The sequence below is a fragment of the Amblyomma mixtum genome, chromosome 3 (assembly GCF_055824585.1).
Source record: "Amblyomma mixtum isolate Tamu chromosome 3, ASM5582458v1, whole genome shotgun sequence".
Lineage (NCBI taxonomy): Eukaryota > Metazoa > Arthropoda > Arachnida > Ixodida > Ixodidae > Amblyomma > Amblyomma mixtum.
The window spans coordinates 340,102,270-340,129,376 of NC_143014.1; the positions used below are offsets into that span (position 1 = coordinate 340,102,270).

The 27,107-nt window shown below is 46.4% G+C and overlaps 1 protein-coding gene and 2 pseudogenes across 1 annotated transcript in view; 1 reads left to right on the top strand and 2 right to left on the bottom strand.

Moving 5' to 3' along the window:
• The first annotated feature begins 9,941 nt into the window (after positions 1-9,941).
• LOC149356118 (uncharacterized) lies at positions 9,942-12,793 on the top strand (annotated as a pseudogene).
• A 55-nt stretch (positions 12,794-12,848) lies between these two features.
• LOC149356119 (P2X purinoceptor 7-like) lies at positions 12,849-21,867 on the bottom strand (annotated as a pseudogene).
• Positions 21,868-21,916: 49 nt separating this feature from the next.
• LOC149356120 (uncharacterized) overlaps positions 21,917-27,107 on the bottom strand; it is a 57,113-nt gene continuing 51,922 nt past the window's right edge. Inside the window, exons 2-6 of the mRNA XM_089576259.1 lie at positions 23,172-23,388; positions 22,937-23,107; positions 22,806-22,876; positions 22,403-22,726; positions 21,917-22,003 (exon numbers count right to left, since the gene is read on the bottom strand). Coding sequence (XP_089432385.1) covers positions 21,917-22,003; positions 22,403-22,726; positions 22,806-22,876; positions 22,937-23,107; positions 23,172-23,388 — 870 coding nt within the window. The remainder of the gene's footprint in view (positions 22,004-22,402; positions 22,727-22,805; positions 22,877-22,936; positions 23,108-23,171; positions 23,389-27,107) is intronic.

A 27,107-nucleotide genomic window follows, 5' to 3' on the forward strand; every position in this document is an offset into this window, starting at 1 on the left:
ACATTTGTAAAAAAGTTTCAACTAGTAAACGGCAATTCAGCTTACTGCCTAAACTATGTGCTTTAACGCTTTCAAAAGCGGAAAGCTTTGAGTGGCAGTCAGACTGTTTTGGCCAGCATCTGCCTGTAAGGTCTGGCAGCCACAGAGTAGCGTGAGCTCAAGCGCAAGCGGCGTGCCCCAGCGCTAGCCAGCGCCTGGTACCATGGAGGTGCGTACTGCTGTGGGCGCCTGTCGTTGCGCGGCGCCAAGAGCGCCGACGCTGAGCGCGTACGCCCAGGAAGTGTTTTTGGAGTTGGGGCTTAACGCGGGATGCGACCAGATTTATTTCGAATCATAGCAGCCACGCGCAACTGCTGACACCTTGTTCAAGATTGTTGTCGTTGCTTTGGTGCCTCACTCAATGGTTCCTTGCAAGGTTTACATTGACCACGGTCAAGAGCGGCGGCGATTCTGTTCGACGACCGCTGAGCATGCTAGTTACTGTCCCCGCCGCCTAGTCATTCACTTCTTAGCGGGCGCTTCTAAGCCCAATAATATACTTATTTTGGATGCCTTTTCGATGTATTTTTGATTAGCGGACTGCCATCACCACTAGTTGAAATTTGGTGGAGGTGCAGGGTGCACCCGAGGTGCCCACCTGTTCATTCGTTTGCGATGCCTGCAGAAATATCTCGCAAACTGTGTGGAACTGCGGGGAGGTACGCGGTATTTTTGGCGGGGAAGTTTTCGTCATGAGGAAGTCATTTTGGAGACAGAAAGTGGACAGACAAGCTTGTACGCTGCTGGGGGCGAAGCATCCTTGCCTTCCAGACACTGGATGAGACGCTGTAGGTCGGGCTTCAAGCGCTGCTGTTGCGTGAAGTCGCTGGTGCTTATTGGTCCCAAAAAGGCGTCCTGATCGTACGCTTCCTGCGGTTTGTCGACAGAGGATCGCGACAGGGAGTCCTCATCGCTGTGCTTGCGTCCAGATTTGTAAACGACGATGACGTCTAACCCCTGGAGGCGCAGGCTGCACCGGTTGAGCCTGCCGGAGGGCTCTTTCAAATTTTCAAGCCAGCACAATGCGTGGTGATCGCTGACAATCTTCAAAGGTCGTCCGTACAGGTAGCCCAGATGACGGCGAGGCACTCCTTCTGAGTCGACGAATAGTTGGCCACGGCCTTGTACTGGGAATGGAAAGCGTCCGTGCTTTCCTTTTCTAGCCTGTCGCTCTTCAGAATGAGGACGACGCCTAAGCCAGTTCTGTTTGCGTTAGCATGAATTTGAATCTCGCTGTTTCCATCAAGTGCCTGAGGACCGGAGAGAACTGTAAACGACGCCGAATGGGGCTGTGAAACGACACTGAAGACCCTGAAGTTCCCATTTAAATGACCCGTCTGCCTTGAGACTTGGGTCAGATGTTCGGCGATGTGCGAAACACTCTTCTTAAATCATTTGTAATATGCGCACACCCTGAGACACCTGCGCATGGCGTTCTTTTCGGGCAGCGGCAAAAACTGTTCGATTGCAAATTAAGAAGTGCTTGGGATTGGGCTCGATGGAATATCGGCATTTCAAAGACTGGGCAAACAGCGACGTGTTAGAGAGACAAACAGAGACGTTATGCGCAATCTACCAACTCAAACTTTATTCTAGAAGATTGGAACGAAGTAAACAAGTAAGCGTGGCTACGGTCTGACAATAAAGGAAAAAGAAAGCAACAAACCACAGAAACACGCGGCGATGGTAGCAAGAACCGACCAAACTAACCGACCAAAGATTTCTTTGCCCTACGCCCCCAAGAGAAGTACACGCTTAGGCGACACTCATGTTAGTCGTGTATCTGAGCGCAAAATATCTACTTCCCTGCGACAAAGGGCAGCGCACTGAGACCTAAGCTAATCAACTTTATTAAAATCGTGGTGAAGGCCTCAATACCCTACGCAGAAGGGACGACGTTCGCCCCAATCCTCCGGCCAAACTTCTTCAGGTGATGCGATATCCAGAGAACGTTCGACAGGGCTCCAAAAGGCTTCTTTCCTTCACCCTTCTTTGGAGGGAAAAACTGGATATGTGTTCTTAGGCTTTTCAAGCCCGTCTCGGCAGCCAGTTAGTAGCCTTTGGGGGTATCCGCGTGCACTGACTCGCTCCATTTGCAAAAACGAGTTTTCGTCCATTTTGTGGGCGCATGACTTTGTCAGGGCTTGCTTTACAGAAGACAGCGGTATACTTCTTTTGACCAGTTTACGTGTCCTGATGCGTAAGGAAGGATACCTTTTTCACCTATACTCTTGAAAAACCAAAAAGTATCATGACTCGAAAACACCATTCTAATGTCAAGAAATTGGAGCTGTGACGTTGAAGGACACTCCGACGTGAATTGCAGCTCATCTTGCGCAAGCCGAAAAAGGCACAAAATAGCTTCAGTTCTGTCTTCCGCGAAAATACCGTATGGCAAACAGATCAGGAAATCGTTGACGTACCTAAATGACCTTGTGACCCAGAGCTGATTAAGTACAGGTAGCAGCGTCCGGTTACCCCTGGCCAAATACAAGTCACTCAGTACAAGCACAGCGTATGAGCCAATGCATATTCCATCCCTATGAGCAAGAAATGGACCCTGACATTGAAAAAATTGGGACTGTAGGCTGGCTTGCAAAATTTTCAGGAACCGGTCAACTGACACACCGCACCTGTTCTGGAAGCCCACCGCAGCGAAAGAGTCAATGCAGTCTTCCACGCATGAAAGTACCTCTCTCTGTGGGACGTTGTAGAAGAGGTCTTTCGCGTCTACCGTAGGACACGACTGTGGGAACAACACGACGTCCCGCGAGTCCCTTATCAGCACCGGGTCATCGACTGAAAGAAGATCCAGAGAACTGTGCAAAAACTTTGCTACGCACCTCAGCCAGGTTTCCCGGTCTTCAATAATCACACGAAACGGCGCTCCTTCTGTATGAGTTTTTACGGCGTAAAAAGGCCGCAGCTACAGTGTCTTACTGCACTTTATCTCTACAGCGAGGCGAAGCAGCCAGCATTTCTCGCAGATGTTAGCAGCATACGTGCGATCTGCACGAAGTCGTTGCAAATGAAGCTTTTCTCTGTGCTCAAAATTCTATGATGCCCTCGATGTTCTCGTAAATCCTGACACACACCGGGAGAATGACGCATGACGGGGCTGGAACGCCCTGAACCGCTGCGGTGGCTCTGTGGTTATGGTGCTTGGCTGCTGACCCGGAAGACGCGGCTTCGATCCTTGCTGCGGCGGTCGAATTTCGATGGGAGCGAAATTCCAGAGACTTGTTTACTGTGCGATGTCAGTGCATGTTAAAGAACCCCAAGTGGTCGAAATTATCCGGGGGCTTCCACTACGTCATCCCTCATAGCCTGAGTCGCTTTGGGACTCTAAACCCCCACAAACCAAACCAAAGATGATTATCTATGCTATGTAGCCTCTGTCCTCTGTAGGCCGCGGTCTAAGCAGAGCGCCGAGGTTTTCTAGCGAGGGAAGTTAGCACAGACGGTTCGAATCGGGCGCTGCATTCATTACGACACGTAACCAGCGGACGCTTCACTTACGCCATACTTCTGGCGCTCCTCGTGTGCTCAGTTTCGGTCGCGTGCGGGAAAAAGCGTGGGATTTCGTTGCGCTGCAGGGCTCTACAAATTGAGTTTTTTGTCGTTTCAAAAACTGATATGACATCGTCTTCTCCACAGCATGAAACGCCCAATCTGGACTAACCTCCCAGCTGCGATAATTAAAAAGGTAATTAGTGGGTTGTTCATTCCACGGATAATTAGGGGGATTTTGCAGCATATTGTGTCCGCCGGGGCAGAGTGTGATCCTACACCTATTTTTTTGCTATGCTGAATCCAATATTTTCAGGAATTTTTGAAAGTGTTAACTGAAACACCCGGGGCCGGTTGCATGAAACTGTTTAGTCCGGGCTTATTCCGACCTTCAGGCTCAATCGAACATTATTAGAGTATTAGAGTCCTAATCTTCTCTAGCCGATAAGTCACTTGCGAGAACAAAAAAGACTGGAACGATACAGAAAATGAAGATTTCAGTAAGGCTAAACCCAAGGCTGGTTCAGGCAGTCCCAATTAAATCTTTTCCTGTCTTCTCCAACATGGCTACTATGCGGTTGATCCTCCTCGAGTTGCTCGCCGATCTCCTGTTGCGCCGCGAACGCGTATTTCCGCTTGACACAATCCGCTTGACACATTCAGCGAGGAGCAGGTGCAGCGGCGCTTGCGGTTCGGGCGGGAAGGCATAGCATTTCTTGCCGAGCTTCTTCGCTCAGAGATCGAGCACCCGACGCGTCAAAGCGGCGCTTTGAGCGCCAAGCTTCAGGTGGTGCTGACAGCGAAATTTTTCCCTCCGGCTGTTTCCTGATTACTACTGGAGACATGATCGGTGCACACGAATCGACAGCAAGCCGCACAGTACGCTGTCCGCCGCAACGGAGGTTGGATCTGGTAAGCCTATCTCCGGACTTCTATCTTTCCCACCATGGTGTTACTGTCGCTTGCTTTCTTTGGCTCTTCGTGCTCTCGCATGCTTTTCAACCCGTTGCGCGGCTGGAACGTCACCTGCCGTTCGTACGATGTCTCAAATGTTCACCTGTATTTGCTCGTACTGTACTGCATACGAAACAATAGCAAGTAGTCCGTGGCTATCGCTCGCCGTGAATGTTTCGGTGTTCAAGGGCGCTTTTCTTGATTTTGTTCGACGTCGTGTGAGGCTGTGTGATGGTCAGCATGAGATTAATATATATAAATGCGCCTCCCTTAATACGTGCGCATGCGAGTGTGTGCAAGCCCGCGCAAGACATCGGCGTTAAACTAAACATGACCACTTCTGTTTTCTTTTCTGCTGGCCGTCGTCTAGGCAGTTGCAGGAAGCCGAAGGAGGCTTCTACGCTGTCGCCGGCTTTCCGCGCGTCGTCGCTGCAATCGTCGGCACCCACGTGCGGGATACAGGCTCCCGAAGAGCATGAAGAAGCGTATATCAACCGCCATTTTTATCACTCGATCAACGGTGGCTGATAGCCACTGCCGCATCATCGATATGGTCGCACGGTGCCCGGGCGGCACTCATGAGGCGGGAATGCTGGCGAACAGCAGTGTTTCTCAACGCTTCGGCAGTGGTGTTCACACCGCCGTTCCACTCGGAGACAGCGGATACCCATGCAGGTCATGGTTGATGACGCCGTTCCGGACTGCGGACACTCCCGGGAAAAGGCGCCTCAACGCTGCGCACGGCAAAACGAGGGCGATTGTGGAGAGGTGTCTTGATGCTCCGGTGGAAAGCAAACACAGGTGCCGTGAGGAACGCATGAAAAGAACGCACACAGCTCTCTGTACGTGACTGCGCTTTGATGGCAGTGCTCACGTGAATACTCGGTCCGGCCACTATGGAAAAGTATGGCATAAGTTTGTACTATTGCTCAGTTTTTTTTACATTCTGATTGTGCTGTTCAGACACTGGGCCGTCAAAACAAGCTGAGTGAACCTCTCCCTTAGCCCACCGACTGTGGTTGTCTGCACCGCCCTTATTTTGGGCATGATATTTAATTTATTCCAACGAGCAATAATTTCACTAGGGGGTGTGCTCATTAGAGGACGGCACCTTTCCCATTTCGTTGGAAAATTCGGCCAAGTGATAATTAACATTACTCAGTACAAACGTAATTAACTTTTAGAATGTTAATGCACGGCATACAGTTTACAGGTAGCGGCCTGAAAGACACATATTCTGAGGTAGACGCACGTACCAATATTCGCATGCTACTGCCATGTTTGAGGGCGACTGCGGCAATTACGAGTGACACTTTGCTTTTGCAGGTACCGAGTACTGTTTACATGGGGAGCTCCTAATGACACCTCACCGGTGCTCAACAATCATCTTCACCTGCTGTGTGCTGCACAACATTGCCAAGGAGTACGCATGCAGTAGCGATGAAGAATGTGCGCTACCACCTGAGGTGGAAGCTGCTCCCAGTGCATGACTGATGATGGCAAAAACAGAGCGAAATGAACTTGTGCAGCAACACTTTTAAGGCGAAAGCCTTTAATGCCTCATCGCTGTCGATAGGAGGTTCTCAGCAGAGGTGTCACGGTTTTCTAGTCAGAGCAGAAAAAAGAAATAAAACCTAGAAGGAAACTGGTCGGGTTGGGAATCGAACCAGGGTCTCCGGAGTACGAGACGAGCACGCTAACCACTCCGCCATGCCAGCTCGATGGTTCGTAATGAACAAAGTTGAGTCTAGTGAATACGGTGTCTTCGTTCACTCCTATCTTCCTCCCTTCCCTTACGGCCAGGTTCAGGTGTCCACCGAGATATGCGAAACATAAATTTCCTTTCCTCAAAAACCAATTTACCGACGAGCAAGGCGTACAGCCGAATATATTGATGGCTTTCTAACAAAGCCCATTGAATATATGGGAGATATTCTGTTTGCTTGAATTACATATGTCTCTAATATCTGCATAAGCACAGGAATCTTTCTCCAAAGGATGCTGATAGCTTGAGACACCGCAATTTTTGAAAAAAGGGGTTCGAAATGATTTCGGAAATTAACGACGCATATCAATACTACCGATGTTTGCAAAACCTCTGGAGAAAGTGATCTTAAAACGATTAACAAATTACGAAAAAAAACAGTTTGTCTGATTCTGATTATGTCTTTCATAAAGGTTTACTCACAGAGCTCTCTTTCCTAAAACAAAATATACATCTGAAATCAGATTGAAAGAGGTAAATTTGTATTAGGAAGATTCATTGATATTTCTAAAGCGTTTGACTCCATCAGTCATCACATTTTATTGTTTGCTTTATGCGGGTTTAACGTCCCAATGTAGCTCAGGCTATTAGGGACTCCATATTGAAGGGCTCCGGAGATTTCGACCACCTGGGGTTCTTTAACGTGCACCGACATCGCTCAGTACACAGCCCTCTAGCATTTCGCCTCCATCGAAATTCGACCTCCGCGGCCGGGATCGAACCTGCGTCTTGCGGGTCAGCAATCGAGCGCCATAACCGCTCAGCCACCGCTGCGCCAAACATCACATTTTAATTAAAAAGCTTCAACGCTACGGCTTCGTGGAAAAGCGGCTTCTCTTATACGCTCCTTTTTGGTAAACCGCAGACAAATATTCGTCATAAACGACCACCTCTCTAACTCATTACGCATCTTGTCGGGTGTTCCACACGGATGTATATTAGGACTTTTTATTTTACATGTACGTCAATGATATTGTAAGAATTGATACAACCGCTAAATTTGATCATGCACACGGATGATACTAGCGTACTACTTACAGGTAACACTAGAGAAGAACTTGTCAATGCTGCAAATTTTTTGTCGGCGAAATTGGATCAGTGGACGGGTAAAAATGGTCCACAAATTAATGCAAGCAAGACTAAAATTGTCTTCTTTTGAAGTAACAAAGAACGAATAGCAATAAAAAATACTATCTATTGGAACACTATTTCTCGAGAAATTACTTCCACTACTAAGGCGTTAGGGGTTATTTTCCAGGATAATATGTCCTGGGATGCCCACGTAGACAGTATGATGATCAATTTGGCTTCAGGTAATAGGATTAGTATACCACTATCATAAGGTACTGCCACAAAAAGTTATGTTGATCTATAACGCCTTGTTTTCATCTCGAGTTAAAGATATCCTGAACGAAACTTTTGTAGCTGCTCTTTGACATGTAAACAAGAGTTCGATTGCTAAAATTGATAAATGCGACAAGCATTTTCGCGAAAACAAGCGGATAGCACATATTTTTCTCGATGTATTGCTGTATCGTTGCACCAGGCGGCCGCCTGTGGAAGCGGTGACTAGACTTCATGACACCCGCCTGCCCGCTGTTCCCGCAGGAGCATGATTGTCATCGCTACTCGCGTGTAGCGATTGCAATCCAATGCACACAAAATCCAAATCCATAATCCAAGCTTTTTTGCCTGTTGTGCGTCGGTGACGTCGGAGTTTGGGAGCGTAATCGCTTGGTCTACCCAAACTCTCTATTTCCTGCGGTCTGCCTTCAGCCTGAAGCATTCGGCGCGGCGAAGGCGAATGCCGAGACTCTGCTGCGCTCAAGGCTGCGGAAACAGCATCGTTGGTTGCGACACACCGTCGCATATGTTCCGCGAGATGAAAAGATCCGATGATTGTGGATTCGTGTTGCACTGCCATCACTCCCAAACTGGACATCTCTAAAAAACGATTTTATTTGTTTGGAGCCCTTTCTCGACGAAGATTACGTCGCCAGTCCAGCTTTGATGAGAAGCATCGGCATTCCACTCAAAAGGCAACGTCTGATGCTGTGCCATCTGTGTTTTCAAGAAAAAGCAAAGCAGAGAGCATCAGCTGCGAGTTTGAGAAGGAAAGGCGAAAGGAGGTAGATGCCGTTCGCGTTCGCATGCATCGTCCTCGTGTCGCCTGTCTGCAATTTGTAACTTCTTGCATGGCGTAAACTAGCGTTGGTTTTAGCGCAGTGTTCCGTTCAGTGAAAAGTTTGCTGTATGCCATAGTAAACGTTCGCGTGCACGCGCTTTTGAAAGAGTAGGGGTATGCAGAGTAGAGTGTTCAGTGAAAAAATATTATCGCATGTTAATCTCAACTCGCGGCGCTGCGCTTCACGGGAGCGCAAGGCTTTCCTCACTCCTTACTTGCTAGAGGTCCGACATAAAGTCACCGCCTGCATGGAATTCGATTTTTCATTCATTTCTCCACCGCGCCGGTCGGCAGTCACTTCTGGTTGGTAGCCCCTTTTTATTCGGCACTGTACGTAAAAACATTGCGCGGCCAGTGCGGTGTTTCCTTTTGCTATCGATTGCACACTGCTGAGTAAAGTGCTGTGAACCATTTCTCGTGCACTGTAATTTACGGAAGAGCATGTTTGTAGATTTCGAGCCTAGTTTTATGCTATGTGGTTTTCGTTTGTCACAGATCATTGATCAGCTACTTCAACGTCCTTCTGCCACAGGAGACGAAGGTGAATCCTGCAGTGTGGGAGTTTTGACTTAAGGACGGCACTGTGACACAGACGAGACATCCAACACACTAGTTGAGCAAAATAGCTCAAGCAGGTACTGTGCACAAAGCATCAACACAAAAATTTATTTCAATTATGCATTTACACCCTAGTCTCTGAAAATGGGATTTTGCATGGTAGGCATTAAAAAGATTATAGAGTGAAGTCTATTGAAATTATAAATATGTATAAACCATCAAGTTAGGGAGACGTTCGTACTGACAAGGAAATTATGGAAAGCATCATAACGTTGAATTATTGTTTTTCACTGAAGTTTCTGGCAGATGAAAACATCAAAACTTCATTCAAAAACATAAATAAAAGCCATTCAATGAAAAAAAAAACCACACAGGTGAAATATGCAATACGGTAAAAGTGCAGTCATTAATGAACACAGAGGGTTGTGGCAAATGATATCAGCAAATCGCAGCAGAACTTGGTTAGTAAGATAATTCTGTTGACTCATGGTGTTTAGCAGAAATGAACGCATGAAGCATTTAATACGCAAAAGAAAAGGGGTGATTGAGAATACGATGCTGCCTTGTAACAAACGACGCTGTTACATGAATGCGACATAAGTCGACTCCAGCCCAATTTTTGAGGGAAAGCGCAAAAATAACGAGGAAGAGAGTAGAGGATGAGTCATGCCTTTTCTTCTCAACACCTGTTTTTTCCCTCAAAAAGGGACTGGAGTCGACCTCTGTCGCATTCATGTAACTACGGCTGCAAGCTGAAGAGAAATATATTAGGTCATTAAAAATAATCCTAAAATGACGCTTCATTAGAATGCAGACTTTTACGCATTAACGTGTCTATTACATAGTTTTGTGTACCATACGGCTTTCTTCTAGTTTGTTGTGAACGTAATGCTCTGGATGAACATCCCATTAGAAAACAAAACAGTCAGCATGAAGGGCATCAAGAAGTGTTCCCTGAAGCAGTGTATCTTCAGTCTGCACCAGAATCTCGTGCCAAGAGTGGATCAGGAGGCACTACTACAAGCAAACAATTTCGGGCAGATGCTTCAGTTCAAACCTTAGTAGTCTGTCGAAGTTGGATAAGTACATCAGAGACAAGACTATACGTTGATTTTCGATTGCCATTTTGATATGTAGCTGTGCTATGCTTTGCTGATAAACATACCAACAACAATTTTAATTCTTTGTTTTGCATGGTTTATCTGTGCACTTTTAAAATGTGTTTACTGTGTAGTATCTTCGCAGTCATACTATCATTGCTGAATTATAATTTTAGCATATGCCTCTTTTTAGGGACACAAGCAAATGCCAGTGGGAAACCCTGTGGCGTCCAGACTAGCTGATTCGAGTTGCCACGGACTTCAACACCACTGCCCATTACGCAGATTCACCTGATGAAGGAATACAAGAAACTGAAATCGCAAATCGATATGAGGATCCCTCGTTCACCCTGACTGATGTCAGCTTCGCCGGGTATGTAGTAGGTGTACCTCAAATATTCGATAATGCTGACACAGACTTGTTACGTTTTAGAAATGAGAGTGATGACGCAAAATGTGCCTCTTGAGGAGGAGGGGAAGTTTCTCGTTTTTGAGTCATGCTTAGATGACCTCCTATCGGCCTGCCCACTGTGTGCTCGCCCATGCACAGCAATTGATAAGGAGGTGAAAGGCACATTACTTCAAGTGAAACGCATGTGCATAAATCACCATGTTTCTACCTTGGCAACACAACCTATGGTCAATCGATAGGCAGCAGGCAATTTGTTGCTCTCTGCAGCAGTTTTCTACTCCGGATGCAATACTTCGAAGTCCTTTAGAGCACTTAGGAGTATACGTGTTGCCTGCAGCAGCGACCGAATGCACTTTCAAGTGCAGAAAGCATTTCTCATTCCGGCAGTCACTAAGGTATGTGACCTGGCTTGCTGATTAGGCCATATAAGTAACTTAAAAGCATTTATAATGCAAATAAGTTCAGAAAGTATTACTTTCCAGTTTTCAGATTTGGACGCAGCAACAGAACACCCTCTTTCAAGAATCTGCTGGCCGTTCACTGCGTGTAGGCGGTGATGGTAGGGCCGATTCCTCTCGACACTGTGCTAAGTATGGCACGTACTTACTTGTTGACATAAAGAGCAACAGGTTGCTACATGTTGAGACTGTCCAGGTAGTCATTTGTTTGGTATGAAACAACATCATGTGCGCGGAAAATTCAGCAATTTTAGCTGATCAGGATACTGATGACTGCCTCTATGGTCGAATTCGTATTGCTTTCTTTGCAGTCAAATGAAACAAAAGGCAGTACTTATATGGAACTAGAAGGCCTCAAGAGGACACTTTCATATTCGAAGCGAATGGTCTTCAGATTTCCACGCAGGTCCTATATAGAGCATAGCTTTGACTGCTGGCACGTTGCCAGGAATGAGTTCATTTGGATTGAATTTTTGTTCAGCCCCGCCGCGGTGGCTCAGTGGTTACAGCGCTCGGCTGCTGACACGAAAGATGCCGGTTCGATCCCGGCCGCGGCAGCTGAATTTCGATGAAGGCGAAATTCTAGAGGCCCGTGTACTGTGCGGTGTCAGTGCACATTAAAGAACCCCAGGTGGTCGAAATTTCCGGAGCCCTTCACTACGGCGTCTCTAACAGCCTGAGTCGCTTTGGGACGTTAAACCCCAATAAACCAAACGAATTTTGTTCAGAGATCTACCTATTAGTGTTTAACTGGTGCTCCGTTTTTGTGAAGTGCTCAAGAAGAAGTTGACAGCAGCTGGAAAACTCAAAAAGTTTCTCGAAATGACATCGTAGATCCCTGCCGTGATCAACCACCTCTACTGGTGTGCAATGTTGGAACAGCCAGGAACAGCCTGACTTCATTCTGTCAAAGTGGTAAACCCTTGCCCGCCATGTTGTCAGTATTCATGACCATGACAACAACGTCTATCTGAGTTGTCAGCATGTTCCACTGGCTAACTAGAAATGTCTAGAAGAAGGTATGCTCCTTCGCCTTTATTTTTGTCATTCCTTCGTGTGTTACTTTCAACACATTCCTTTAGGCTCAGCTGCACACCAAAAATTGAAAGCCATAATCCTGAACAAGGAACTATTGAAGGGCATTCCTCGGCTATCTACATTGTTCAAAACTTTGCCGTCGAGTGCTACCACAGCACAATAATCAAATTTGCGCCAAAGAGCACCCATTTTGCATATGAAAGCATGGTAGCAAGGTAAAGTATGTTCCATGCATAAACTCTTTCAGTTGCCTGTTCTGATGTGCTCATATTTTTCATGGCTGCCTTGCAGGACATGCCTTCCTGCACTCCATTATAATGAAAACAGTGCAAGGCAGAAATCAAGCACCAGAAGCGGATGCAAGAGGTGGATAGTCAAGTATCCAAAAGCAAAGAAGGCTGCTGTTGTCGCACCAGTGAAGGAAGCTTGCACATATGGTATTTACCTGTATTTTTTATATAGGGCGTGACTTAATGTGCTTTTGTTTTTTGTTGTTCCAGGCTATGTAAAGGAATTACTGCAATGTGTAGTTGAGCTTTGCCAAAGTGCTGGCTCCTACAGGGAAGCAGCACTGCACTCAAGAGTGGAGGTGCCACCTACACTATCCAGCAATTTTGACCCTGGCGACAAGGAAGCCCTTGTAAGAGAGTACAAAATGCGCTTTAGCGCCTAAATGACTCGAGGCTGGTGTTTCTTCCTGTTATGCCGGTCGATGAGGGTCTTTGTGTTTTCTGGTATTGCCTTATTTCTACTATGCAGGTCACGGGGAATTGAAAGGTGCTTCACTGTTGCAGTATTCTGGCTCTTTATCCCTATGGAAAGGCAGCCGTCACGAGTCCAAATATCGGGGGTAAGAGCCACTTGCTGCTGGAAATTCTTCCCGAATCTTGTGGACAACGCAGCTTGGGAGAACAACTCTGTTTCCCTCGCCAAGCCGTCAGTAAATCTACCAAGCGAACTGCCTGTAGGCAGTATACCTGTGTTGGCTGAAATAAAATAAAAACAAACTAAAATGCTCGTGTTTCACTTCATCACATCAAATGCACCAATAAGAACAAGTGGAAACACCGGTAAGTTGACTTGAGGGTTACAGCATGCTACATCTGGCCAAAACTGGTCATTTCGCAGTACTTACTCATTCAGGTTCCTTTGCCGAGTTTGTATGGGCAGTAATGCATCAGCTTTATGTACTCCAATTTCAGTATGTGTTCGTTCAAGCCATACAATTCAAAGTGTAGGTGCTTGGTGATGCACATATCATTCTCGGCCGCTTTTTGCACATCTTGTTGCTCTTTGCAAAAGACTCGTTCCCTTTCTGTAGCATATCCTTGCAGTGGTGGCCACAGCGGCACCTGTGGAGTTGAAAGAGCTGTAGTTCATATTTGAAGGGCTAGCTGCGAATAAAAATTTTCAGGTTATCAAGATGAATTGCTTCTTGTATGCATACAGGTTTTGGACGAAAAACTTATTAGTCAAGCTGGATGAACTTTATGTTAAGTGATAAAAAAATGCGTGCGCACTGCTCCGAATGAAAACGCGCGGTAAGCGGCCCCAGAGCGAGTATTCGGCGGTAGATTGCATGCTGTGGTTGCACGCTAAAACGCTCTGCATGTCCACATTACAATTCAGCTGGCTTCTTTGCAATATTGAGCTTTACAGAATGGTTTGCAATTGCACTTTGCATGGGCAGGCGTCGGCTTTAATGAAAGTTGTACAAGCAGCGTTTCCTCCATCTGTGCTGCGGCCGCACGTCCACGTATAGCGTAAGCGATTTGAAGGCGATGGGGCCTGAAAAACATCAGCCAATCTCGACAAACACTACCGGCAAAGCCCTTAACGGCAAATTTGGATGTGACACAAGCTGTTTTTAACATCGAGCTGTCAAACGGCAGCAGAATTTCGCATATTCTGCCGCTCGGCGCGCAAAAACGCGCAGCCCCGTAAACGCAGTGGTGAACACCTTCAAGCTGCGGAATCAGGGTGTAGGAGTCTTATGTGAAAGTACAGGAAGACCTTTATTACGACTGCACGGCTACAACAGTCATCTATAAAGTGAGAAATAAAATTTCGATAGGGAAAGGTATCAGGTATTTGCGCGACGAACGATTAAGTCGTAATGATTGTTTATCCGTCTCAGCTGCGCATGTGAAACCGTTTACTAACGCGTGACATATCGTTCTTTACCTTTCCTGCCATTCTACGTTGAGTACACGTGAGAAAAAGCTTACCATGTAGCTGGGTCCGACTGCCTGACCGCCGTACCCGCTTTCTCCGGTTGCTCGTCGTCGCTTGACGCACACGGCTCGTAGCCGTAAGCACATATTTTTTTGGCGGATGAAAATGCATGTATTCCTCGTCGTCAGTGCTGCACACGTGGCTGGTAAAGCTGGTATCGCTGGTCGAAGGACTCCAGGAGTACGGCAACACACTTCGAGTGACCGCGACCGACAGGGATGGATTGTGCCGGATTGGCTGCCGGACGAGGGTGTTATGACGCCACACTCTTCACCACGCGCTGGACACGACGGCTTGGCTCACGCTAATAAAACGTCGGAAATAAACCCATCCACTGAAAAATATGCAAAGTGACAACTACATTTCGGTGTAATAACATTCAGAGAATCTATTTTCAGCGTTCTTTTTTTCAAATTTAAGATTTTGCTTCAGTATCCCTTTAAGTATTGTCATTTAGCTTGGGCTACAACAACCTATGGAAAATTGCAGAAGCTTCACAAATTACAGGAAAGATATTTGAAAGTAATGCAAAATCTGCCTTTTAATTCACATACATATCACTTGTTCAAGAAATACAACAAATTCCTTGAGACCAAATATTTGGATTATGTTCTCTGTAAGGCTTTTAACAATGAAAAGGCAAATAACGGTTCACGTCTACATCATCTAGCCAGGTTACAAGAAAATACTGCTACACGCCAGACACGCCACACAGAGCTTTGAAAAGTTAGAACCTTGAAAACAAGATTTGTCCTAAAAACTTTACAAAATAGCTTACCTAGATTCTTGTTCAAATTACCAAGAACATAATTTATCCATTATCTAACTCACCACCATTGCACTCCTTTTTGCTCTTATGCTTGCTTCCGACACAGGCTCTGTTTATTCATCTAAAATTATTTAAAAAAATGAATGATGCGTTCTTTTGTATAAACTTGCGTTTCTTTTGTGTAGTTGTTTCTATGCACTTTCTGAGTTTGTGCAGTTTTTTTTAGGTGATGTGCCATGCCTTGCTGTGAAGTGTATGAGGGGCCGGCGGCTTTGTCAAGCTGTTCTATGTGGCAGCTTTTACTGCCGGTCTCCCTCGTCATGTCATATGGGGCAAATGAAGGGTTATTATTATTTTTATTATTATTAATATTATTATTATGTAACGCCGGCGACTTCAAGCTAACCGTGAATCCAGCGACACATCTGGAACAGTACCCGTTGCCGAAAATTGAGGACATCTTCGCATCTCTGTACGGGGTCGAGGTGTTCACCACTTTGGATTTACGACACGCGTATAATCAACTTCCACTGGACGACGAGGCACGAACCATGGCAGTGTTGAACACACAGAAAGGGTTGTTTGCATACAACCGCCTCGCTTTCGGCATCGCATCGGCTCCAGCATTGTTCCCGCGCCGCCTCGAATCCGTTCTGCAAAGCCTCCCTCGCGTCAAGGTGTACTTGGACGACATCATTATTGCCGAAAAACAGAACGACGACTCAACTCTCTGGCAAGTTTTCGAGCGGGTGCGCGAAAACATACTGAAGTAGAACCGTGACAAATGCAGGTTCCGCGAGAAGGAGGTTTCGTTCTTGGGGCACAAGATCAATGCAACTGGCCAACACCCCCCTGAGAATATGGAAGCCATCACCGCCGCACCAAGACCGCAGACTGTGAGCCAGCTAAAATCGTTTTTGGGATTGATGACATATTACGCCAAGTTTTTAGCCAACCTTGCAACCACGCTGGTTCTACTCTATAGGCTGTTGGCTAAAGGAGCGCAATGGCGATGGAGAGCCGACCACGAGGAAGGCTTCCAGGCAGCCAAGCGTGCTATGGTAGAAGCGGAACTTCTCGTGCACTGCGACCCCGAAAAGCCGTTGCGGCTTGACTGCGACGCTTCGCCAGTGGCGGTCGGCGCACTGCTGTCACACCGAATTGACAACAGGGACTACCCCATATCGTTCCGTCCGAGAGCACTGACACCGTCTGAGTGGAATTATTCGCAGTTGCAGAAAGAAGCGTTGGCCTTGGTGTTCGGCGTTACCAAGTTTCGGGATCACTTGTTTGCGAAGCATTTTACTCTGGTGACGGATCACAAGCCACTGACAGGACTGTTCCATCCGGAGAGGCCGATTCCGCACATGGCCGTAGGAAGAATTCAGCGGTGGGCATTGCTACTGTCGGCTTGCCATTATGATCTCGAGTACCGCCCAGGACAGCTAAATGCTAACGCAGACGTTCTTAGTCACCTACCATTGCCGTGTTTGGGTGACCGCGGAGGGCAAGAGCCCATGGAATACGTGCTGTATACGCGGGGCCTAGATTCCATGGCCCTTTCCTATAAGGAAATAGCGGACCTGCGGCCAGTCATGGTCTGATTTACTAGGGCCATAGCGTAGTATTGACGGATGCGGCGCGACGATGCATGCTAAAGGAACTGCACGACAGTCACCCCGGTATCAGTGACATGAAGCGCACAGCGCGAGCGTTGTTTTGGTATCCTGGATTAGATAGGGACATCGAAGTGCTGGTTCAAGGTTGCCCTCAATGCAACAATGCTGGCCCATGCTGGCCCATGCTGGCTGCTGCAGTGCCGTCTCCATGGCCGGCGAGCCATAAACCGTGGTGCAGGCTGCATATGGATTATGCGGGCCCCATCAATGGCTAGCAAGTTTTCGTGTTGGTTGATGTCGAGACGAAGTGGATTGAGGCCACACCTTTGAAGACCATCTAAGCGGCGACCACCGTTCAGGTACTTCAAGGGATTTTCGCACGTTTTGGCCTACCATACTGCTTAGTATTGGATAACTGACCATAGTTTACAAGTGCCACCATGTCCAGTTTCTTGCAAGAAAGCCAAGTGAAACACATCAGAACAGCCCCATACCATCCTTAGTCAAATGGGTTGGCGGAACGGGCCATGCAGACCGCACAAGAAGCGCTTCGAAAGAATCCGGCAGTTACGTTGCAAGAACGACTCATTTTTTTTATTAGTTCCCTGCATCGCCCCGCAGGGCATTACAGCAGGGGGGTACAGACTTCATTATAGGTATAAAACAATTATTTCAGTGCATCGAAAAATGCTTCATTAGATGTAATACATACAATGCTCGATGGCAAACTGTTCCAGTCCCGAACAGTTCTAACAAAAAAAGAATAACGCAAGACGTCACCCTTGCAAGAAAATCCACTGACCTTCAAGCAGTGGTCCAGTCGCTTTGATATATAATGAGGTGCCTGGATATATTGTTCGCGGTGTATGCCAGTTTTTGAATAATAAATCTCATGGAAAAATTTCAATCTGATGTACCTTCTACGGTCCTTCAACTCTTGCCAGTTAAGTTTTCGTTTGCTGTCCGTCATACTAACTTGCCGATTATAATTACGAAGAACAAATCTAACAGCCCTATTCTGAATTTTCTCTAGTTTTCCTACACACTCAGATGTGTGTGGGTCCCAGCAAACACATCCATATTCAAGTATGGAGCGTACATGACTGAAATAATGCTGTGTTTTTAAGTTACTTGGTAAATGGCTAAAATTCCGCCGTAGAAAACCCAAACGTGATGCTGCCTTATTCGCAATATAATTAATGTGCTTATTCCATCGTAAGTCCGTTGTAAAGAAGACGCCTAGATATTTAAATGACTAGCTTATGTTTAGAGTAAAATCATTCATTCTATACCTATACGGATGATTAGCACGTTTTCTTGTGAAGGTGACGTGAACAGTTTTGTTTATATTTAAGGACATGTACCAACGTAAACACCAGTCTGCTACAGTATCTAAATCAGTTGGCAGGATTTGCGAATCAGAAGTGGAATTTACTACTCTGTAAACAACACAATCATCGGCAAACATCCTGAATGAAGACTGTATGCCAACTGAAATATCATTAATATACAGCAAAAACAAAAGTGGTCCCAATAATGAGCCTTGGGGAACTCCCGACGTAACTGGTGCATACTGTGAAGAAATACCGTTCAGAACAACAGCCTGTTTTCGTAACGACAGATATTCTGCAATCCACGCAATTACTTTACAATCCAGGTTATACGCTTTCAATTTGGAGAGAAGAAGACTGTGCGCGACATCAAATGCTTTGCGGAAATCCAATAAAACGCAGTCCACAACTTGTTGCTTATCGATTGCCGATGCCAAATCATGAACGAACTCTACCAGCTGCGTACTGCAGGAAAATGCACGCCTGAAACCATGTTGACTAGTGCATCAAGTTTTTATTCCGTTATATAACGATACCGTTGGAAGGAGGAAAATCGCCAGCGGAACCGCTATTGGGCTTCGGTGCCCGAACCCCGCTGTCAGCTTTACTCACAGACACCAAGGTGACAGGAAATCATGGAACTGGTGAACCTGTGCCAGGAGCAGCAAAAACACCGACACAGTTTCAACCGGGAAGGCATGTATGGTCGCGCCAGTTTCAGCCTGGTCGAAAGTGGATGCCGGCGACAGTAGTGTCCACGACGGGAGCACGTATGGTTACACTGGAAACACCGGAGGGACAACAGCGGCGCCACGTAGACCATCTCCGGCCACGGCTCTACCCAGGGCCGTCACCTAGCAAGCCAAATCCGGACCCACGACGAAGCTCAGCGTAGCTCCGAGCAGGCAGAAGCTCATCAAGGCACAGAGGCATGGGAAGTCCGCTGTCAAGCTGAAGACCAACAACCACCACGTAGTTCGTCTCACCTACGGAAGCCTCCAGATCGTCTCGCTTACTCCAGCTTAGGGGAAAAGGATGTAGTATTATCAAGCACGCGTGATGTGTTATCAAGCACGCGTGCTGATGTATAGCATGAGCAGGACGGTTCGCACGTGTCGCACTCTTGCGTATTATTACCAGTCATGCGACATTTGCTGTGTCGTTATAAAGTCAGTCACACCAAGCAATAAACGTTCATTCTTTGTTCCACCCGCCGGCTACGTTCAGTTACTTCAATCTGGACCAGCGTTCACTACTTGCCCTAAGTATATGTATTTTCTTACCACTTTCAGCAACTCGTTACCAATTGTGAACTGGTGTACTCTTGCGAGACTGTTGAACATGACTTTGCTTCTGCTCTGCCTGTCTAACTCACTGATCATGCTTTGCAGTTGATCTCCTGGGTGACTAAGCAAGGCAATGTGATCAGCGAATCGCAGGTTACTAAGGCATTCTCCATGAACTCTTATACCCAACTGTTCCCAATCCAGGTCTCGAAACACTTCATGGGAAAAGGCGACGAATAGCATTGGCGAAGTCGTCTCTCCCTGCCTGATACCTTTCCCTATCGAAATTTTATTTCTCACTTTATAGATGACTGTTGTAGCCGTGCAGTCGTAATAAAGGTCTTCCTGTACTTTCACATAAGACTCCTACACCCTGATTCCGCAATTCCCGCACGACTGGTGAGGTTTTGAATGAGTCAAGTGCTTTCTTGTAATCAATGGAAACTATATATCGGGGTTGGTTATATTCTGCGGATTTCTCTGACCTTATTGATAGTGTGAATATAGTGTATGTGAGGGTATCATTTACGAAAGCCACTTACATTTTATCAATCCAAGATGTGTGATATAGTTTCTTTGTTTTCAATTTATTTATTTGGTTTTAATTGGAATGTTTTTATTGAATTGCATAGAGAATTTTGATGTTATTTTTTGATTAAACTGAAGTATTTTTTTCGTTGCAAATCTCGTGAATGCATTAAAATGTCAAGTTTATTCTTTTCATACATTGTGGGTGAAAGTCCACCATTCTTCGTCCTCGTCTCTAGCGCTGTTTCATCGAACATGATCACCCATCTATCCCACACCATAACTCTTGTAATCGCCCTACAGTTTTGTACCCTGAACTATTGCAATGTGTTGGGTCTACTGAGCCTTGTCAAGCTTTTAACTTTTAGTTCAGGAGAGCTTTCCAGTTTTTGGAGGAATAAAACCGTATGCGCAAGAAAGTCGCACTGTGCCTCAATTTAAAAAGAAAATCCGATCCGTTACTTCAAATCCATAACCCTGTACACGGCGGTCAATTGTTCATGATCAAATCCGTACAGTATAATTTTGTTGTATGTTCTAATAGAATTTTCTATACTTCATTCATTCATGTTTTAACGAGCTTCAAGAATATGTTTTCTTCATTTTTACTTTTACCATTTTTAACTTTTTTTTACTTTTGGGGGTGAAAAGTAGTCCTTACACTCATTACTTGATATGTACAACATTTCTTTCAGTCACATGAGCTGTAAATACCTTTTTTATGGTTTCCGCTGTGCTGTTGACTGCCCCTGAAATGTAAACGAGGTGTTGGCTTTGTCAAGAAGCAATAAAGTTTTCTTTCCCATACCTCGTGGGCATATTGTACAATGCATGGTAATCCAAATAAATTTCAAACTACATGCGTATATGTATATATGCATGCATGTATGTGTGTATGTACGAATGTAAATGTTCGTAAGGCTTTAAGACGTATTGATCAATAAAACAGAGCATTTTTCTTCCTATAGTTTTATCGGTGTCCTTTGATACTTTTTACGGTCATTAAACTTGTCCGTAACGCTATGGGAGAGCTTCATGTGCTGACCGCGCCTCCCGCGAGGCGGTGCTAGGAGCACCGTGGGGGTAACGACGGGAGCAAGCCAGCGTCTGCAGCCGCGGGACCACATGCAAAATGCGACTCCTTCGGGGGGCAGCAAGTATTTTCTGTCCTCATTTTCACAAACTACAGCGCAAACGACGCGTTCCCCTGCGATGCCGAAGACTTGCTGCGTGACAGGTTGCCGCTCCGGGTACAGACGTACACAGGAAAAGGCATCGCTGTTCTGTTTGCCAAGCGACGCCGAGCAGCGTGAAATATGGAAGCGGGCGATACCACGACCACGACAGGAAAGCGGTGTATTTAGCTGTGACTCCAAGCATGTCCGCGTTTGCGAGAAGCATTTTGACCCCACGGATAGTATTCGGACCGACGAGTTCGTGACCAGTGGAGAAGCAGCGTCGCTGGAACGCGAGAAGCTGAAACTCAGATCCGGCGACGTTCCACGGATATTTAAAGGCCTGTCAGCGTACTTGAGCAAGCCGAAGCCACGATCTCGCGCGCTTAGAGTGAAGCCGCCTGCAAAAAGGCTTAGAGAATCATCAGAGCACAGCGCTGTGGCAGATGATGGTGGCCCTTCAAGCGAATGTTTGTCCACTCCCGCACACGGAGATGACGGTAAGCCTCACGTTCCTGGGCGCTGTTTGCTTTTGTTGTCAGCAGGCAATTCCTGTACCCTTTATGGTGTCCTGTTTCCGCGCTGTAAAAAATTGCTTTTCACTGTTACTGCAGAAGCATTCTGCAGAATTCGTTGGTTAGCCGCCATTCAACATTATTAATCAAATCGTATAGTGAGGCCGATGGGTACAGAAGCCCACCCAAGTCCCACTCTTTGCACACATCAGCTGGAAGGTCTGCAGGGACATAGCCCTTCGCCCCAAGGCAGGCATCCTTGCATGCTTGACAGTTTGTCGACGGGGCACGCTTCCTGGCCTCTAAGCTCGCAATGTAATACACGAGGCTAGCATCGCTTCTCTTCTCTGCATAGTCTGCATGGTGCACTGCGACTTCAACAGTATCCATGAGGAGCGCATCATCTTGACTATCTTCACTTCCATTTTCGTCGAGTGCCTCATCCGCAGAAAGTAGAGATTCCAGAAGTCCTGCTGGCACACTTCCACTTGTGGGACTTCTTGCTAGGCAGTAAAAACTCAAGCACCTGCAAATGTTCAAATTACAAGTGTTTAAAAATTTGACAACATTCATTTTACAGATAAGCTGATAGCTGATAATAACGAGAAATTGTGCGGCGGTTGGGTGATCAATCGCACCGCTGGCCTGCCGTAATATCCCCAACGACCGTTCGAGGACGTCCTGGCTCAGGTGCGATGTCATAAGGTACCTGAACCCAACGTTTTCAGTTAGGTAACGGAGGAGCGCCTTCGTTGAATGCACTGTAACGCGCAAACATACCGATGTACTTCTGCTTAGAAAGCTGAGACCCTTTGCATGGGCTTCCCATTTGTCAAGGAACTCTAGAATTGGATCTAGTGCAGCTTCTTTAGCACTGGCTGGTCTGAAACAGTACAAATTTATGCATTTAATTTTATTTGCTTACTACAGATGATAAAGAAAAATGACCACGCTGCAAATACCTTAATGCCTTTGCGGGAAATCTGGAACTCATTGGCTCAATGAGCTGCGCCATCATGGCAATAAAAACCCTCACTGGTTCCAGATTGGGGTACTTGTCCTCAATGTTCTCCTTGTAGAATCTCATCGCATGCAGTACTTGAGTGCTGAATATCTGAAATGCCAAATTCACCCGCATATTTTCAAGCAATTTCGGGTATACGTGCGACCGTGTTAATTTCGGCGCAAATGTTAGGGTGACGGTGCTGTTGTCAAGCTTCCAAGTGGTAGCGACATGATCCCAGTGCACCTGCAACATGAAGCATTTATTAGGCCAATTTTAAACCACCGAACTGCCGAAATACAGGACAAAAACTTTTCAACCATACCCTGCCTATGTGTGTGTTGAATCCACGTTTCGTAATCATATTCCGCACACACTTAGCGAGATGCGGAGAATCTGACAGGAAGTAGAGAAACCTCCGTTTGTCACAAGGGTGAATCACCTTGCACCTGACACCTCTGGAGCTTCCATGAATGCCGATGTTGTGCCACACTGCACGGTTCCATGCTGCTCCATCACAGCAGATGTAATCTGCGCGGAGGACAGCTTTCTCGCAAAGTATTGTGGCCTCCAAAATGACCTTAGTTAACAGTGCAGCCTTGACATTCCCTTTTGATGCAAAGACTCCTGTAGAAGACAAGAGCAAAAAAACTTAATAAAAAGCATCACGCATCTGGTGGGGGATGGATACCTATAGCCTGGGTCCATTTTCCCAGAGATGGTTTAAACATAACAACCAGGCCATGGTCAGCCTTTGTGTATCTCTCCTTCTCTTCAGTAAATGGCCCTAAATCGATGAAGCCTTCAATTTCCTTTGATGACTTGAAGTCCAGATGAGTCGAAGGTTTGATTTCATCCACTACTGAGCCGCCATGCCTTTTCGTGTCATCTAGTTGAGTGACCTTTAACTTCACACAATCAAGAACCTTCTGGTTGAAGCCCTACGCTGTTTTGAATGCCTGCAAATGCAAAGTAGATACGACATAACTGATTTCGTGAAAAAATCTACAGTTGAATCTAGACAACTGAAACCTGACAGGGAATTACAATTCTTGGAATTATAAAGTTCGTACGAAAGCAAGCCTGATCAGTAACGGAAGGTGATGGACACACTGTGCTGATAACCTCACTGCAGACATATCTGCACAGGTCTGGCATTTTCGCGTCTACTGTCAGCAGTAAAAGTCTGCGGGATCTCTAGCCCATGGCGGAGCAACGCAAAAGTGCAATCCAGCGCCATCTGCCGTGATTACTACCGATGTCGAGGCTAGCAGCACTTCCGCGTTAACCATTATTTGTGCATGCCTGTCCTTTCTTTGTTATCAGGCATGTCTCATCGCGTTCTTCGCTAGGATCCGCTTTTGCCACTCGCTGCTGGCAATGAATCGTTGTGTCACCATCGTTGCGCGTCTGTTTCGGCTGCTGCGATGGTGAACAGTAGTCCGATCCCTCGCGCGAGCCTAAGTAGGACTGGCTGCGAACGTCACACAGCGCCTCAGAGGCTTCCGTGAGTCTGATAAGCGCGTCACGGGGAAGGAAGCGTCAAGGCATGCTCGATAGCGAAAAAGGATAAGCATGCGCAAACGGTGCCTCAAATGCAATTTCCGTGGCCCTCGACTGGAGGGAAGGGAGCTTGGAGGCGGCAGATGGCACTGGATTGCAGTTTTAAGGCGGAAGCCTTTAATGCCTCATCGTTGTAAGCAGCAGTTGTGGACAGAAATGTCACGCTTTTCAGTTGGTCAAAACAGTCGTGACGTCACAGTGCGCGAATTTCAAACGCGGCCAATTGTACTTTCGCTAGTAACGAATGCAACCACTTAAAGGGATTACATAGTGATGCTCCAAGTAAGTGGGACTAAGTTTAGATGATTGCTTAATTAACCATTTCGCCTACTTAACCTTTCTAGTATGACCAGATAGATGAATAAAACCGAGTCGAAAATTGGCCGTGCTCGGGAATCGAGCCCACGTCTCCGGAGTGTGAGACGAGCAGGCTACCACTACGCCATGCCAGCTCGACGGTTTGGAATCAACAAAGGCGCGTCTAGTGAATACGATGTCTTCGTTCACTCCCATCTTCCTCCCTTCCCGTTACGGCGACGTTTAGGTGTCCACCGAGATATGAGAGACAGATACATTTCCTTTCCTCAAAAACAAATTTACCGACGAGCAAGGCGTAGAATCGAACGGGCGATGGCGTTCTATGCATGGACTCCGTGGAAGCGTTGCAAGACGCTGTCGCGTTCCGCTCTTGGAGGCGAAGCTTAACATCTTAACCACACATCAGTGACACGAGCAGCAACATCGCGCTTAAGGCTTTCGCCTCATCGCAGTTTAGGTCGACAAAGTGCCCTCCTGAATTTTGCGTCGCTCCGCCACGCGCTGGTGATCCCGCAATTTGCTGTTGACAGTGCACGGCCTCTCATCAATAAGAGCAAGTGGTAGTAAGGGACCTGCCACTGCCAGCAACACATCGGTGCATCTCGTCAGACATTTCCCCATGGCTTTCAACGAGAGCAGCGCTGCAGCAAGTATTGAGGAAAGAAAGAGCAACGAACGCTACCATGATTGCCCGACTTTGCAATGTAGGTGAAAAGGCAGCGTGTGTGACACATGCACAGCTGGAACAGGGCTGGTGATAAGCAGCGTGTGCTGATAGCAGATGAGCAGGGCAGATAATGGCAAGCTGTGCATGTATGCAGCACCACCAGCACATTGATAATAGTGCACTTATAGCGCTCAGTATGACTGGTTGCCACAGTTACTGGCGCACACATGCTTGCTGTTTGGCCCAACGTTTTTAGATCCCTTTCAGTTTGCAAGCTCCTCCGCGCCGCGCCCGAGAAAGCGGCCCCCGTCCGCTTCCACTCACCACGCGGCGCTGCTGTCGCTGTCGGCCCGGAGGCGCCGGAGCGCTCGCGCTTGGCAGTTGCTGTGACAGCCTGTTCTCATCCGCGATAACATTGGGAGCGAACACGTCGAACTCAAATTTGCTGTACTTTTGGAGCTGTCACGTTGAAACTTCAGCCTCATGGTTAAAGAAATGTTTCACCTGGCTAGTAAGGGTGAGATAAAGAGCAGGCTGATGCCAGTTCGCAAAAAACCAATCGTTTGCATTGCGCTTTATCGCATCACGTTTGCGACGTTTAGCGCTGATGATATGCGTATGTTGGAGTAGAGCTATCAATATTTCTTCGGGAGAATGCACGAAACATTAATGAAAGGATAAAACTAGCGATGTTCCGCTTCTAGATCAGTCACGAAATTCCGGGCTATATTATCAACGAAGCACCGCACATGCGAGCAGCATTTTTCACGTTCTTTAGAATTCCAACTTCAGAGAACACAAGTATAAATGCAGACACACTTAGCTGGATGCAGGGAGGGAATAACTATAGAAGAGCTTTTTATTTGCAATGATAGCACAGACAGTAGCAGCGTACTGCACTTTCATTTTTAGAATGTTAATTTCATTTCAATTAATTTCACGACAACCTCTTGAACACTGTTTTTATGGTGCCAACTAATACAGCTGAGGTTTACAACATATTTACGTCACTAAAGAACAGTAAAAGCCTTGACATAGATAATATCCAGGTCCGACCGGTCAAATACGTCCTCGACGTCATCTGTCCAGCCCTCGTACACATTTATAACCTTGCTTTGGAGACGGGTTTTTTTCCACTAAACATGAAACGCGCAAAAGTTTCAGTTATATATAAAGGTGGCGACAAAAATGATGCTGCCAACTACCGACCAGTGTCAGTTCTCCCAGTGTTTTCAAAAGGTCTTGAAAAAGTTATTCTGTCTCGTCTCGACCCCTTTTTTACCAAGCATAAACTTCTTTCTGAATGTCAGCATGGGTTCAGAAAAGGGTGCTCTACCGAGTCTGCCCTTTTGATTCAAAAGGAATTGATACTCAAAAACATGGATGCAAATAAACTAACGCTTGGGGTGTTTGTAGATTATAGCAAAGCTTTCGACTGCCTCAACCATACTGTTCTCCTTAATAAACTGTATCACTATGGCATTCGGGGCATACCCCATTCACTCTTAAAGTCATACCTTGCAACACGCATGCAGTCTGTAGTTATCGATGGCAGTCTGTCGTCCTTTAAAGAAATACCATGCGGCGTCCCTCAAGGCAGCGTTTTGGGACCGTTTTTGTTTAATATCTATGTGAACGATGTGGTTCGTATTGATAAGCATGTCAAGTTTGTTTTGTACGCTGATGATACCAGCTTGTTTTTCACATCAGATAATAGTTTTCACCTACTGCATACCGCTAATGAAACTCTCTGCAAATTGCTTGATTGGTCGAGCAAAAACTGTTTAAGAATAAATCCTAAAAAATCAAAAGCCATTCTGTTTGCTTCAAAAAACAAACCAGTAAGTTTGATTGGCGGGCTCCGCTTGGGCAGCTCTACAATCGATATAGTCAAAGAGCACAAGGTTTTAGGAGTGGTACTATCGCACCGTATGACTTGGGATGCGCATATACAGCAACTGGTGAAAAAACTCTCTTCCGCTGTTGGCTTAATACGTCGATCTCGAGATATTTTTCCAACTAACATTAAACTTCAAGTTTTTCACTCCGTCTTTCGGTCCCACATTAACTACTGCACGT